The 14,992-nt window shown below is 39.1% G+C and overlaps 1 protein-coding gene and 1 long non-coding RNA gene across 3 annotated transcripts; one reads left to right on the forward strand and one right to left on the reverse strand.

Annotated features, from left to right (window-relative positions):
• Nucleotides 1-1,502: 1,502 nt before the first annotated feature.
• cpt1a2b (carnitine palmitoyltransferase 1A2b) lies at nt 1,503-13,964 on the reverse strand. 2 transcript variants are annotated; one of them, XM_061304226.1, is made up of 20 exons: nt 13,807-13,964; nt 12,154-12,296; nt 11,924-12,063; nt 11,324-11,495; nt 11,048-11,149; nt 10,831-10,968; nt 10,545-10,622; nt 10,321-10,428; nt 9,982-10,069; nt 9,713-9,908; nt 9,248-9,436; nt 9,076-9,181; nt 8,012-8,128; nt 7,075-7,239; nt 6,864-6,992; nt 6,604-6,759; nt 6,411-6,524; nt 5,804-5,896; nt 1,854-1,917; nt 1,503-1,568 (listed from the first exon to the last, which is right to left on the reverse strand). In XM_061304226.1, the coding sequence occupies exons 2-20, from the start codon at nt 12,292-12,294 to the stop codon at nt 1,528-1,530; spliced, it is 2,337 nt and encodes a 778-aa protein (XP_061160210.1). In that variant the 5' UTR covers nt 12,295-12,296; nt 13,807-13,964; the 3' UTR covers nt 1,503-1,527. The 2 variants fall into 2 exon arrangements, with proteins under 2 accessions (XP_061160210.1, XP_061160209.1); XM_061304225.1 differs by lacking the exons at nt 1,503-1,568; nt 1,854-1,917 and adding an exon at nt 3,834-5,211.
• Nucleotides 7,125-9,544, forward strand: LOC133170990 (uncharacterized). Its single transcript, XR_009718648.1, has 2 exons — nt 7,125-7,256; nt 7,963-9,544. It is a non-coding gene; the product is annotated as an uncharacterized LOC133170990 (long non-coding RNA).
• Nucleotides 13,965-14,992: the final 1,028 nt, after the last annotated feature.

A 14,992-nucleotide genomic window follows, 5' to 3' on the forward strand; every position in this document is an offset into this window, starting at 1 on the left:
ATAATTACCGTAATTTTCAGACTATAACTCGCGGTTTTTTTTCATAGTTTGGGTGGGGGGGCAACTTATACTCAGGAGCAACTTATATACATATATATGTTTTTTTTCACTTTTTTGGGCATTTTATGGCTGGTGCGACATACTCCGGTGCGACTTATAGTCCGAAAATGACGGTATCTTAATTTTTTTTTTTTATGATTGAAATTGTGCAATGAATTAGTTTGTGTGCGTTAATTCTGATGGCAAAAATATTCTCCATATAAACAAATTCAACCATAATACAATCTCATTGTTGTGTTCCACAGTATGTCATAAAAGTTACCTTTGCTTTGACAGGATATATTTTGGGCATCCTGGCCATTTCCTGCCACCGGTATACATTTTGGCGATGACACATATGAGTTTGACAGCTGTGCAGTCGAACATGACCCAACTGTTGACGTAGCCGGTGCAGTTACTGGTGACAGAAGAAAACAATTCATTTCGTTTGAATCGTATAATACTTCTGCATAGCTCACCATGAATGATATAAAATGATTGACAGATGGGCTGCGATCAAATTCAAGAATGGTTCAATTTTAAAGTGGAGCTATTTGTTTTCAGCACTTCCCTGCTATGTGCAATAAAAATGAGTGCAAATATATCAAAACAAAACGAATTACCTGCCTGACACCTTTCCTCAATTAATGAGCAAACATCAGCTGTAAAAGACAACAGAAGATATTTCTTACTATGAAAATTCAGTTGGTATTATTTTAGAAATGTTTTTTTTAATGTAATATAAAACCGTACCATATTCACAGCCTGCTGTGCAAAAGGAAAACAAAACAATAAATACATTTTAAATCTGTATCACATTTTCAACAGGTTCAATTATTAATAAACGACTTGCAAATCCCAAGTCATTGTTTTTACTTTACTGAAGATGAAGAGGAAATAACAGAAAATACAATTCCAAATGAGAGCAGGAAGAAATAAATAATTATCGTTATACGAAACAAACATACCTGTTTCGAAATTCTTCACTTTGGCTACAAGGCACATTAAGTAATGAGTATGAACAGTAACAATCCGCACTGGGTCACACTTTGCACTTTGCGACGTGGGCTAAAGTGGGGAAAAAAAACAAATGAATAATTAATAATAAAAACATTGTCATCATGAACACATATTCAAACAACCCAAAGACCCTTTCTGATTTTCTCACTCACATCCCTGTCAAAGCAGTCCTGCATCACACCTGTCATTTTGTAGCGTTCTAAAGTACACTCAGCCACATCCTTTAAAAAAAACAAGAAAGATGTTAGAATCCATTTTCATCAATTACTTTGGACTCATTTGGAACTTACTGTGATGTTCTCTGTTATCACAAGGGAGACCATTTCATCACTGTGGTTTTTCTGAGTGACCAAAGTACAATAAAAGTCAGGTCAGTAGTTAATGATAGTCTGACAGACAATGACTCATTTATCAAAGACAATAATTAAAAAAAAAAAACATACCCATTCTTCTATGTCAAAATAGTCCTTACAGTCCTCTTTTGAAATTGGAATCAAACACAGGAATACCTAAAACAGACAATTGTATGGCAGTTCAATTTTTAACGATTGGAAAAAAACAAACAAAAAAAAACAGTGGTGACTCTACTGTCTGCGATTGTCTTCTTTTTTTCACACTCTTCATTTCATATGAGAATATTCATTTTATTGGGGCTTTAAATAAAGTGTGGAAACTAGGTATAGGTAAGTTACACATTCATTTGTGGACAGACCTGAGACCCTCAGGAAATGTTTTACATGGTCTAGAACTGGCATCAACTGGCTGAATGGTGTAAAAAAAGTCTGCTTACTTACAATAAAACACAGGCAGGGGCGCCAGCACCACGCCATTCTGCTTTTGTGAACATCCAGCCTCACACTAGAAGTCAACAACATTCAAGAAATGAACATTTATTAATCCTTTGTGGAACAGTAAAATGATAAACATACAATTTAACAGATATTTTACGCACAGAAATGAAAGGAGTGATTGACCACGGACAAATAATGAGTACTTGTAAAAATTAGGCCCGGTTGGAGCTACTACTTTGCAAAAAAAAAAAAAAGAAATGTTGACAGTGTTCCCCACATCTGTTTTCCCTGGCTTGTTACTTGGTCACTTTTTTTTTTTTTTTTATGGAATGCGCGGTTTACTTCAGAGGCCTTTTAATAAGCATCCCACAAAGTACGTGAAGTGATTTTTACAGTTTCCGATTCTAACACGTCATGAAAGGAAGAGCAACAATATGGTTAAGAACGCATCACGCAATATACAAACAAATATACATGCATACTTACATGCATTCCTAAATACATGCACGAATAAGGTTAATGTCGATAAAGCGGACTTATTTCTCCTTGCTGAGGTGTAATGAGTATATTCATGCATGCGTGGTAATGTGCACTCACCGCGTTTTCGAAATCAATAAGGTCGGTCTGCTTTACCCAGACGACGCGAATTTTCCAAGCGGTTTCGGTTTCACTCTTAAGTTGGCTCTGTCCCGCAGGAGCTCCGCCTCGAGTGAAACTTGCGCTTGCACAACAGGGAACTTTTAAGTTCAAGTTAAAGTCCCAATGATCGTCACACACACACACACACACACACACACATCTGGGGGTGGTGAGATATGTCCTCTGCATTGAACCCATCCCCATGAGATTTGGATCCAGCCCCTGGGGGAGAGGGGGGCAGCAGCGGTGCCTCGTTTGGGAATCATTTGGAGATGTAACCCCCCAAATTCAACTTTTAATGCTGAGTGGCAATGGGTCCCATTTTAATAGTCTTTGGTATGACCCGGCCGGGGTTTGAACCCACAACCTTCCAGTCTCCCCTACACTCTACCACTAGGCCACTGAGCTGGTACAGGGCAGATAATAAGTCCAGATCACTCGCAAGGATGGATTTTTGTCTATTCAATAGGGGTGTAACGATACATCGATACACATCGATGAATCGATATAATGCTCTACGATTTATTGGCATCGATGCTAAAGGTAAACATCGATTTATATCGCCGTGCTTGACCTCGGACATTAGACGCGACTTTATTTTGAAATCCAGTTCATTGTTGCTTGCTTCCTTTTTCCGGGAGCAGTGCGGGGGCGTGTTGCATTGTGAGCAGAGCAGGCACGTGAAAGGGGAGTCGACAACTAGTACGCGGCGGCTCCTGGGCTGGTGCTATGGCTAGTGTCCAAAAAGACGAGGAAATCTCCTCCCCTTTAGGCTTCAAGTCATTCTTTGGAAGCACTTTGGATTCCAAAGGAAAGATGACTCAACGGCAAGACATGTGCAGTTTTTTTTATTTTAAAAAATATATATATATATGTATCGATGGTAGAGCACTATATCGTGATGTATCGTGAATGAATCACAGCAGGGTTTAAGATATCGGCAAATATCGTATCGTGCTTCTTTGTATCGATATGATATCGTATCGTGACAAAACCCGCGATTTACACCCCTAGGTTAGACACATTGGACAATGATGGTTACTTAAAGTGACTGATATCTTGTCTTTTCACGTTACTAAAATCCGATTCTGCGGGTAAAATTACAATTATAAGGTGACTTGACTTGGACTTGACCTATTTAAGGACTTGACTTGCCCAAGAAAAAAATGACTTGGGACTTACTTGAGACGTGAAGGTTAAGATTTGAGACTCACTTGAGACTTGCACATGTGTGACTTGGTCCCATCTCTGCTAATAAATAAATTGTTTTTTTTTATACATAAATATTTTTTTTCCATTTCCATTCTACATTCCATTCTACAAATGCAATCCCAAGTGTAAACATTTACAATAAGGTCAAGGATTTATTTTATTTCAGGCAACATTCCATTACCATATGCTAAAAAAAAAATCAAGAAGAGATGAAAGTTCAAAAAGGAACCAATGGACATTTAAATAACATGAAATAAAGTTACACAAAACCCTATACAAAGGCCATCAATTATTTATAGGTCAAATGCAACAAGTACATGAAAAAGAAAAACCCACCAAACTAAGTCATAAACAATATCTAAGCATTTATATTAGCCTTGTAGTTCGTTTAAACACGCAATTCCAGGAAGGTGAAAATGTGAAAAATGAATGATCAGTGATACCGACATGAAAAAAAACTTTGAACCCAATTCAATTACTCAACTTACTTAGTTTTCATTTCATAATGAATGATATTGCGCAATTAACAGCCAACAATTTGTTCCCTAATCGGTTTTCTGACTTTTTATCAGACAGATCCTATCAGTGGCTAACAAATCCAAATAGAAAAGGAGTCATTATAAAAAAGGGCCTTTCACAAAATACAAGACTTCCTCGTCATGGCACCTTGCAATGACATGGCACTTCTTCCAACACGCACGAGTGCCTCTAAATCACCCTCCATGCCCTCCAAGCTCCAACGCGTTGGCATTTGGCAACTTATAAAAAACGGAAAGGCGGTAACCGTTTTGAGGAAATACAGTACCATATTCGCGTGAGTAAAAATTACTGACGAGAGTTAAGACTGACCATTTTCAACATTTCACGCTACAGTAGTAAAGCCCAGAATTAAGGCCAACACTCTTACATTGACTTAAATAAGGAACACTAAAACACTGTCTCCGCTTCATCTCAAATAAACCAAACGTATACAAACAATAAAAAAAATCTGGTTGGCTTTGATCAGTCCAGCGTGAGGTCAAAACATTTGCAGTCTGTTACAAGTGTTGCATGGCACTTGAAAAGCATCAAATAAAGCTGCAGTGATATTGCATCGCGGGCATGATGTCAGGTCATATTTGTGATTTCCAGGAAATCTTTCAAGAGGCGCAAAGAATTGTTGCCACTTGAACATCTTGAACCACATCCTCGAAAAGAGAAACTGGGCCATAGTAATCTGCTTCAATTTTATCTTCTCTGCCTCTTTAAAAGAGACGTGTCACGTTATTTCTAAAATCACTGGCTTAAACATTCAGCATCTTTTTTTTTTTTGGAGGTGTCACCTACAGAATTGGATCTTCACCAGAAGTTGGTGAGGGCAATATTTATATATGTTTGTATTGTGTATTTAATTCTTAGGCTGATTCTGGGATGCGGCTTTGGAACCTGGAGAAGTTTTGGTGTCAGCAGAGAGGACACGCATGATGTCTTGCATAGCTTTTTTGATCTGGGCGCCAAACCTGTGAGAGTCCTAAACAGGAAATGAAATTATATAGCTCATTGTTTTGCCATGCATAGACTTAAAACAGTCAACAACTAGCAAAACAACTAGTTCAAAACTCAAATGAAGCTGAATCTCTGCAGTCCAGGAGGTAACTGGCAACTAATTCCACATACAGGGCAAGGTCAAACTTTTACTCATGTACGCATTTTTAACATATATGGATGGCGCCACAACATTCATTGAGGTCAATCAATACATGCAAATTAGGTTCATTTAATCGTAGCAAATCTTTACTGAAATATATTCAGTTATAATAAAAAAAATTGTAAATATCTACAATAAATCAGGTGAGCAATTCATTATAAATTCCCAAAACTACTTTATAATAATAATATGTAGAAGTTTCTTTCATTTAAAAATACTTTTTTATTTTATTTTGATTTGTGGAGAACAAAATTGATTTGTCAAAAATATTCAGTGAAATGAATATAAATGACTCCCGCTCAAAAGTCACAAAACAGAACCACCATTCACGAGTTGTGATAAATATCGAAGTACTACAAGAGACGCTTTGTAATCATGCTACGGCATTTAAATGTAAGAGAAATATTCTACTTACAGTTTCCTTAAAGGAATGCTTGGATGACACATGGAAGTTGATCATATCTTCACCCACGATGATGTAAGAAACGCCGTAACCGTCATCAGCAACCTGATGTGACATTTGCACCATATACATGTAAATATATATATATATATATATATATACATACATGTAAATATATATATATACATGTAAATATATATATATATATATATATATACATGTAAATATATATATATATATATATATACATGTATATATATATATATATATATATATATATATATATATATATATATACATGTATATATATATATATATATATATATATATATATATATATATATATATATATATATATATATACATGTATATACATGTATATATATATATATATATATATATATATATATATATATATATATATATATATATATATATAAAAAAAATATACCGTAATTTTCGGACTATAAGTCGCGTTTTCTTTCATAGTTTGGGTGGGGGGGGCGACTTATACTCAGGAGCGACTTATATACATATATGTTTTTTTTCACTTTTTTGGGCATTTTATGTCTGGTGCGACTTATAGTCCGAAAATTACGGTAATTGATATGGTGCTCACAGGTCCAAATCCTCCGCCGAGTGATACAAAATCAGGGTGGTTCTTCAAGTCGAAAAGTTCCATTTGCTGAACCGGCGTCTGACTTGTGGAGAGGCGCCAAGGCTCTGACAAGACCTGACGTGAATAGAGATATAGAGATTGCAAAGTATTGAACTTCGGCGGAACAGGAACTGGCCCAAATCAAGAATTTCACCTCTTTTAGAAACGGTGATTCCACTCCCAGATATTTGGAGACGATGTACAGGCAGAAGAGATGTCTATCGATTCCAGCTCCAGTCATAGCCAATCGATAAAGATTTTGGTGTTTCTCTGAAGCCAGTCGAAAGAGTTGCTGACATTGTTCTTCGCTCTACAAAAAACACAATCCACTCCAATGATGCGGGGTCAAATGGAAAAAAAATCAACGAGCTTTTCAATTCAACTTATTCAGGTAGTGTGGCGAGAAAGACCCACCTCGCCACTCTCCAAAGCTTTGACAAAGGCACTGCTTTCATTGGAGCAGGATCGCACCGTCTCCGTCCGTCCTTCCCTGAAGAGACGGGTCATGGACGCCTCGTAAGTCAGACAGAAACCGCCGCGATCCTGAGGAATGGAATGAAGTCAAATCATGAATATGCACAAAGCCCGGAAAAGAATGTGGAAATATGCAGCATGTCTCACTTACCCTGTAGTACGCTAACTGTAACGCAATCTGAATAAACGCGTCCGGGCTGACTCGAAGCTTCTTAATTCGGCCTTTGCCAAAGTCTCTGAAGGGGAACACGTGACAGTCCACATCGTCAGCCAAAGCCTTGGCAACAGCTAGAGAGCTACACACTTGGGCGTGAACCTGAAAATGCCACAGAGGTAAGAAACTTGAGCAAAGTGCTTTTATTTAATTTTTTTAATTCTTGTTTAATTCCAAAATTGGAACGTTTTCCTATACATAAAAACTGAATTTGATCATTGGCAAATCATGATTAACCTAGATTTCATTTATAATGCTCATACTGATCAACTTGATTGGTTTGGGAACTAACCATTAACTTAATATTACCTTATCATTAACTTATTGTTTGTTAAGGCTGAAGTTGTTTGCTAAAATCAATCAAGTTGATCAGGTTAAACATTCAACTTCATTGAAACTGTTTTTTTTTTAGTACTAATGAGCACATAGCAGAAAGTTGAACTTTTGGTTTCATAATGATCCGACTCGCCACACAGCAGACAGCGGAGCTTTTCTTTTCATCGTGTGTGTGTGTGTGCGGAGAAGAAACAGGAAACACAGCAAATAGCGTGGGCTTTTTTTGCGCGGGTGCGGAGAGGAAGACGTGTGTGCAGTCCAAAGTGTCAGCAGGAGGTCGCAACTAAAAATTCTTTCATTTGTCTGAACAAAAGAATATGACCTGCACAATAACCTTTCATCCGGAAAATTTGATTCATCCAATTGGATCTTAAAGTTCGTTAACATGGGCTAGCAAAAGTGTCCCTGCTATAAACTGTGTTCAAAAAAGCCTGTCCAAACACATCGAAAGACGGAATGATAACATTCAGGTATGATCACTATGTCTAGACACGAGTGGCGAGTTGGATGACAGCGTTGGAAAGTTTTCCAGTAATACCTCTGGTGTGATGTCCCAGATAAGCCTCTGGGGGTGAGGTAATGAGCGATCCACTTCACCCTTACAGTGGCCATCCTCAGTGTATCCCAGATGGAAGGCATCCGTGGCTAGCGTGAACTGAAAATCCATTCACAGAAAGTCAAATTAGGTTCACCTATGAGGGTGGAAAAAGGAAATGGACTTTCGGCAGTTTGCAAACACATTCGATTAAGGCTGCGTTAGACACATATAATCATATCGATATCATTTCTAGTAGTAGTGTGGTGATTAATAAGTGGAAAGGAATGTGCAGACAAACTCGTCTTTGTGGTCCAGACACCTGCGCTGAGCACGAGGAGGAGATGACCATCAACCATCGACCCATCACCAAACAATATTTTCCATGCTTGAATATTCATATTGTGTTTCTTTAAAACTGGGCAACCCGGAAGAATGTGTTGTCTTCGATTGTCACGAAGGCACACGAGTTTTTTGTGTTAAGGACCCGAGACCCAGGCGCCTGTATTAGCTTGCCTTGGTAAATTGGGCCTAATTGATCTCCTGGTCTTCTCTTTGACAGAACCAACTCGCAAAATTGTTAGGTGGGACAGTGTGTGGATTTGGACATAACAATTCTTGTGTTAAGTGTTGATCACAATTTGGAGTCAGATCAATAACTAAAATCCGTAGCCTAACAAAGTGCATTTGAAAGAAATGTCACACGGTGATGGACGAGCCACCACCATTGCTCTGTGGTAGGCACAAAATGTCGATGTTTTTTTTTTTTTGTTTAATTTTACATTTGTTTTCAAACGGAAATGTGCACATGTTGATTCTGGTGTAAAACAAATTTTTGCTTCGTTTGCGTGTTTAGGCAGCAGATGGCTTCAATCTGAGGCTTAGCAACAGTGGCGATGAAATAATGATGATCGTTTGAAAACAACTGTGTGTGTGGGTGGTGGGCGGGTCATGATTACATCTTTGTTAAAAGGGTGAGAACGCAATACAAATGTGCATTCCTTGAACGCGGCCAAGCAACAGTCTTCCGGTATTGATTTGATCGAGTGAGAGTGGAACGCACGCACCTCCCACAGGTGAGCCACGGTTGGTGCATCAGCCCAAGAGTGTTCAGCGTTCAGTCCATTCTTCCCATTTTGGTAGATCACCACCGAAAATGATTTATCATACCACCTAGGGGGGGAAAAAAAAAAAATCAAAGACGGACACAAATAATGTAACATTCAGTTTGATCCTCACCTGTCGTAACATTTGCCGTGAAGCAACGACTTGGCGTATCGGTCCAAATTCCCCGCCGGGTCGTTTCCTCTCATACCTTGCTCTTCGTCGTCCAAGGTCACGAAGAAAGCTGCCTTTTCGATGGCATCTAAGGATCGCTTGTTGACGCCGGAGCTGAAGTACTGCGTTCGCACCTGAGACCAAGGAATCCTGGAAATAAATTGGAGAACGCTTTGGACCTAGCAACAAACCAAATCATGGCCATATGCTTTCAAATAGAAAGTGTAGATGCAATACAATAAAGAAAATGTACCGTAATTTTCGGACTAGAAGTCGCGTGTTTTTTCATAGTTTTTTTTACTTATACTCAGGAGCGACTTATATACATATATATGTTTTTTTTCACCTTTTTGGGCATTTTATGGCTGGTGCAACTTATACTCCGGTGCGACTTATAGTCCGAAAATTACGGTAATGGCTTTCTACCTATCTCCAGCAGTGAGGGCTCCTAATTTGTCTTCTCTGGGTTGTGGAGGTGAAGGGTCATCCAGGATCCTCTGAATCTGATACTCAACTTCCCTGGGAGATAGCAGGCGGCCAGCCCGGTACACCCACAAGCGGAAATAGCGTCCCTTGTGATACACAGCAACAAACTCGCTATCCAGCCAGTGCTGGAGAACATCTGTGAAAAAAAAATTAAATCTCTACTGATCATTCTGTCTGGATATATGTAAGTATGAGCAAGCAGGTGTTACCAGTTTCAACTCCCGGAGTACGTGTTGTGTTGAACATCCTCTCAGTCTGGGCTGCACACAGGGGGATAACAGTACCCGGAACGCGGCTCTAAATCATCGAGACGATAAGAAACATTGACCTAATTAATTTATTCAAATGTCTATGTGCCTTATAATAAACGTGCTGTCTATTGTGTTATTCAAATGTCTATGTGCTTTATAATAAACATGTTGTCTATTGTGTTACTCAAAACCAATACAAAAAAAAATCAGTAGATCTCATGAATGACATACAGATGTGTGACCCTGTTGTAACATCTGCATGTGAATTACGCCAACAGAACTTTCCAAACCACATACCGGTTTGAGTTCCTCTCGGTTGACTTTGCGGCGGTAGAGGAGCATGGCTGTAATTGTGTTTCCTGCCCTGGCGGCTTGGATGGAAGTTGGAGTTACAAACAGGAAGTCCTTTAAAGTAGAAAGTGAAAGAAACAACTTGAACATCGCAACCAATCAGGATTAGAGGAAGTGAAGGAAGAAAATGGATGGCTGCCAAGCAAAAAAAAAAAAAAGCAACTGGTTACCATGCCGTAGTAGTTACTGTTGACCATTATGGGGCCTCGGCTTCGAAGGTAAATGTATTCCTCCCACCAGTCACTCACCTGGAAGGAAAATAGAGTAAATCATAACCATGACCTCTGACGAAATAAAAAATATAGTTCTTAGTTAAAAATCACTTTATTTTCCACGGCGCTTTGAAAAGTTTGTGGAAAAAAAAAAAATGGCTACACTGGTTTCACACTTCCAATACATATGAAACGTTAAAAGATCAATGATGTGAATTTATTTTTTTAAAAGTGATAGACTTACGTAGTTCGTAGCCCAGAGAGCCTTAAGTTTTAAATAACGTTGGAGTCGATTTCCCAGGTTGCATTCAAAGTCCGCGGCCAGTGTTTTCATCCTTTTAAATTCAGGCTCGGACAACAGAGGGCGTGTTGACTCCAAGTACTAAGGCAGAAACTGAATTTATTTTGCTGGATTACATAAATCAACACGAGTGCAGACATGTTAGTGTTTGTAAACACACCCTGCTCAGTGTGTCCTTTATGGCAGGAACAGGCAGATGAGGTAGCGACGTTTGATAGCTATAGAGTAGCGGCTTCCTGCTAGATAAGAGCCTCAGTAGAGTCTGGCAATAATAAAAAAAAGAAGAAAGAAAGTCTTTTTGCATGTATCGTGTTTGATTTACAAAAGGAATCCAAAACAATTAATTTGGCAGAATTTTGCAGCAACATTGACAATAATCTAAACTCAGTAGTCGCCACTAGAGGTCACTGTAATGCAACGTATGCGCAGAACTTACCACCCAGATTTTGGTGGCGTTGGAAACTCGACCGTGCTGCTCAAACATCCACCGGTGGTAGGAGAGAAGGAGCTTGAGGCAGAACCTGAGAGCAAGGATAAGGGAGAGCCACAGCAGCGTGCTGAAAACCAGCGCCGAAAGCATCGTCTGGCCCTGAGCGCTGAGTGACAGGCTGGCATGGAGGAGAAAACACAAGACAAATCAGCCATTATCAATCAAATCATATTAGTCACTATCACGCCGCAAAATATTTCAACATTAACAATAGTGAAAGTGTTTTAAAAGCGTGTGTGGGTGCTCATAACACAAACAGTGAGTCAGTGACACTGAGTGACATGTCTGCCTGAGATGTCGGTCAGAGTTCACGTTTTAAAAACACACCCACATTGCTCACTTGTGACTCATCGGTCAAACATGCAGACATTTTGGGTGGTTGTGGTTGTGGTTGTTAGCCGCTTGCATTTTTTAAATACCTGGCTGGATGCAAGGTATCGCAACAGAAGCACCCTCATCAGGAAAAGCCGCTTCCGAAGATGAATGAGTGAATAATGTCAAAGAGCAAAGACAAACAAACACTCCTCATTTTTTGTGTGTATCTACCTGAGGGGAAGGTGTTGCTGGATCTTGGAAATGAGCCCCATGCTAGGATCAGAGCGCATGTACATGGTGGCCAGGATGGCAATGACAACAAATAGCCAGGATGAAGGACTGGCTGGATACATGCCCTTGATCACTCGGTTCTGCAGTAAACAAACAAAAAAATAATTAAATGAAGCTTCTCCTGTCAGGTTTAAAGTCAATGATGGCATTGCATCATTGCGGTTACTCACTCTTATGCGGCTGACCCGCTTTTTCCACGATCGTGCTCCTGACAGGTAGATCTGGTTCAGCGCCTGATATGAAAGCTGCAGATCAATGCCCTCTGGTGTTATGGTGAATTGGAATGCCACAGCTTGGTGAGCTTCTGCCATGGCTATTGGACCCATGAAAAAAAAGATTGATTCAACATGCACATACATTTTTTTTTTAATTGTAACACATTTTAATATTTAGAATGAACCCAAATTTGCTCGCTAACTGCTCGGTTTTATTTTGTGGGCCACTCATGGGACAATTTTTAATTATTATTAAAAAGAAAAAAAAGCCTATCCTAGTAATTGCATCAAAAGGAAAGCAAATTGAAGATACAAATGGTAGCCATCAGTGTCAGCGTGGTCATGAATTATATATGACAGTACTTTTGTGCAATTAGTACTAGAACTGCGCTGCTGCCTAAACAAAATAAAGATTCAATAACCTAAGCAGCAGCTAGATGTGGGATGGCAGAAATAATCACTCACTCCATGTGCCTCATTATTATACTTTTCAACCCCAAGTTAAAAAACAAACAAGGACGAGTAGCACTCTGTGTTTACATGCAAAACAGGTTAAGTCACTTATGAGAGGCAACCAAACTAGTATTGTGCAGTACAAACATCGTGGAATCAAGTCAAGCATGTCACTAGAAGACTAGAAGTCAAAAGCTCGGCACTCGACACGATTGGATCCAGACCTTATGTGTAAGTTGAGTCATTCAAAATCATAAACATTTTTCCACAACGAATCCTACTGAGGTTTTGCTGTTCTATATTCAGAATGTATCCGAATTAAAAAAAAAAAATGGTGCAACGTTTATAATGTAAAATCAATATTAGAGTTCAATGTTGATTCAATGTTGGAAAAATAACAATGGGTCCAATACTCGCCTGCGGAAGATTTGACACCAGCAATAACTGGTTTGAAACATTCAATGATTAAATATTCATGATTTAAAATGAGAGAAGCCGAAAACATTTTTGCTCACAATTTGATCTGGACAATTACGATACTGTTGAAACTGACGGAACATTTTGTGTGGATGAAAAATGAACAGCCAGTACCAATTATTTTCAACAATTTCAAGCATCTATTGAAATCAACCTTTTATTGTTCGATCACTGAGTTTAATGGATGGGCGACAAAATCAAACGACTATTATTCACCACCGTGACGTCATAGCACGGAACAGGGAGCAGCCCCGTTTGTCTTTCACCGCGCGTGTCAATATTTCAAGGATTCTCGATTAGAATTTCAGAATTCTTTTTATGTGTTGTGAAATGACGCTACCATGACGACCACCGGCGAAACTTGTTTTCATCTGGCTTTACTTTTGAAAACAGGTTTAGTTTTGAACGTTGCTCCACAAGCATACCTCATGCAGTGCATCCATTCACCATCCTCGTCCAGAAACCAAAAAAACAAACATATGCACTCGGCAAATATGTGACTTTTCCTCTCATTTTGGAGAGGTTTGTGTAGCATGCAGCACACAAACGCTCCATTCAGTTTCAGCACCATCTCCACCCGCGCGAAGCACAACGAGGAGTGGGCGCACAAATGCTTGGAATATACATCAATTAAACAAGTGGGGAAACAAGGAAATGAATACGAGGTTTGAATTATACCTGGAAATTGATGGAAGGTGTTTGCTTGGCAGTGTGATCGATGGAGAAGCTTCTATTTGTGCCGCTCCCTGCGCCTCCTCTCCGGATGGGGAAGTGAGCGCTCTTCACTCTCGGTGCAAATTAGCCTAGCTTGCTAACAAATGCGTTCAACAACTGTCGCCAAAGATCGTCTGTGTTTAAGTTGAGGACATCCTCTTCGCTATTTTCTGCGGCAGACTTGGATGTTTCTGGGGTGCGTTCACGCTGAATGGATATAAGTCAAAGCAATATTTAGGACAAATTGCAGCCATTTAAAAATGATGGTGTTTAGATTTGAATAAAAGTAAAACGAAATGACATGAACCTTAAAATGAGAAAAGATAACTGTATAAAGCGATAGAATAAAAACATGGCTAATAACCATTGTTTGCAATTCCTTTTTGTTTGCGATTCCCTTTTCTTGTTATTGCTTGCTTTCGTGTTTGCAATTCCTTTTGCTTTTTATTTTGCAGTTGTGTTTCATTTTAGTTTTTATGTAAGTGTCATATAACAAAAATCACAAGTGTATCATATCAATATGAGCTCAATTCCTCATAGATAATTCCATTGCTGTTTATTAATAAACATTTCTCACAGGCAATAATCATTTCTGTTTCCCCTCATACCGGTCATAATTTATCTCTTAGAATTTGTTTTAGTTTCAGCAGTTTGAGTGGAGGGTGAAAGATGAGCTGTGTTTGGTGCACATGGGTGGGAGACAAATGATTGTAGTGGGACTAAAAGAATGACACTTAGGAATAATGAGGGAGAACGTTTTATGGCGACTACAGTGTCGATTAAAGACAATGAATGCTACACAGAAACAGATGGCATACGATGAAGACAGACAAAGTTATATAGGGTGCATGTGCGGTGAAGTAATCAGTGTCAAATGTATACAAAGGCAAGGGGAGTGATTAAATGACAGAGATTGGGGTGGGGTGGCTGACATATATTTCAATAATAGCCATGTATTCTGCGCTAGGTAGTTTTAAATGCAGCAGCCCTTTGCGTTTTTGTTATCATGCTTTTCTTCCCAGAAAAAAGAACTTGTGTTTGGAAGATGTCATCTAACCCTTAATCACTGGCGGAGCTAGAGGGGGGGGCTGTGGGGGTACCGCCCTCCCCAAATATCCTTGGTCCCTCCCAGCTGCCTTGACTTTTGATA

This window comes from Syngnathus typhle, linkage group LG17 (assembly GCF_033458585.1).
Source record: "Syngnathus typhle isolate RoL2023-S1 ecotype Sweden linkage group LG17, RoL_Styp_1.0, whole genome shotgun sequence".
Taxonomy (NCBI): Eukaryota; Metazoa; Chordata; class Actinopteri; order Syngnathiformes; family Syngnathidae; genus Syngnathus; species Syngnathus typhle.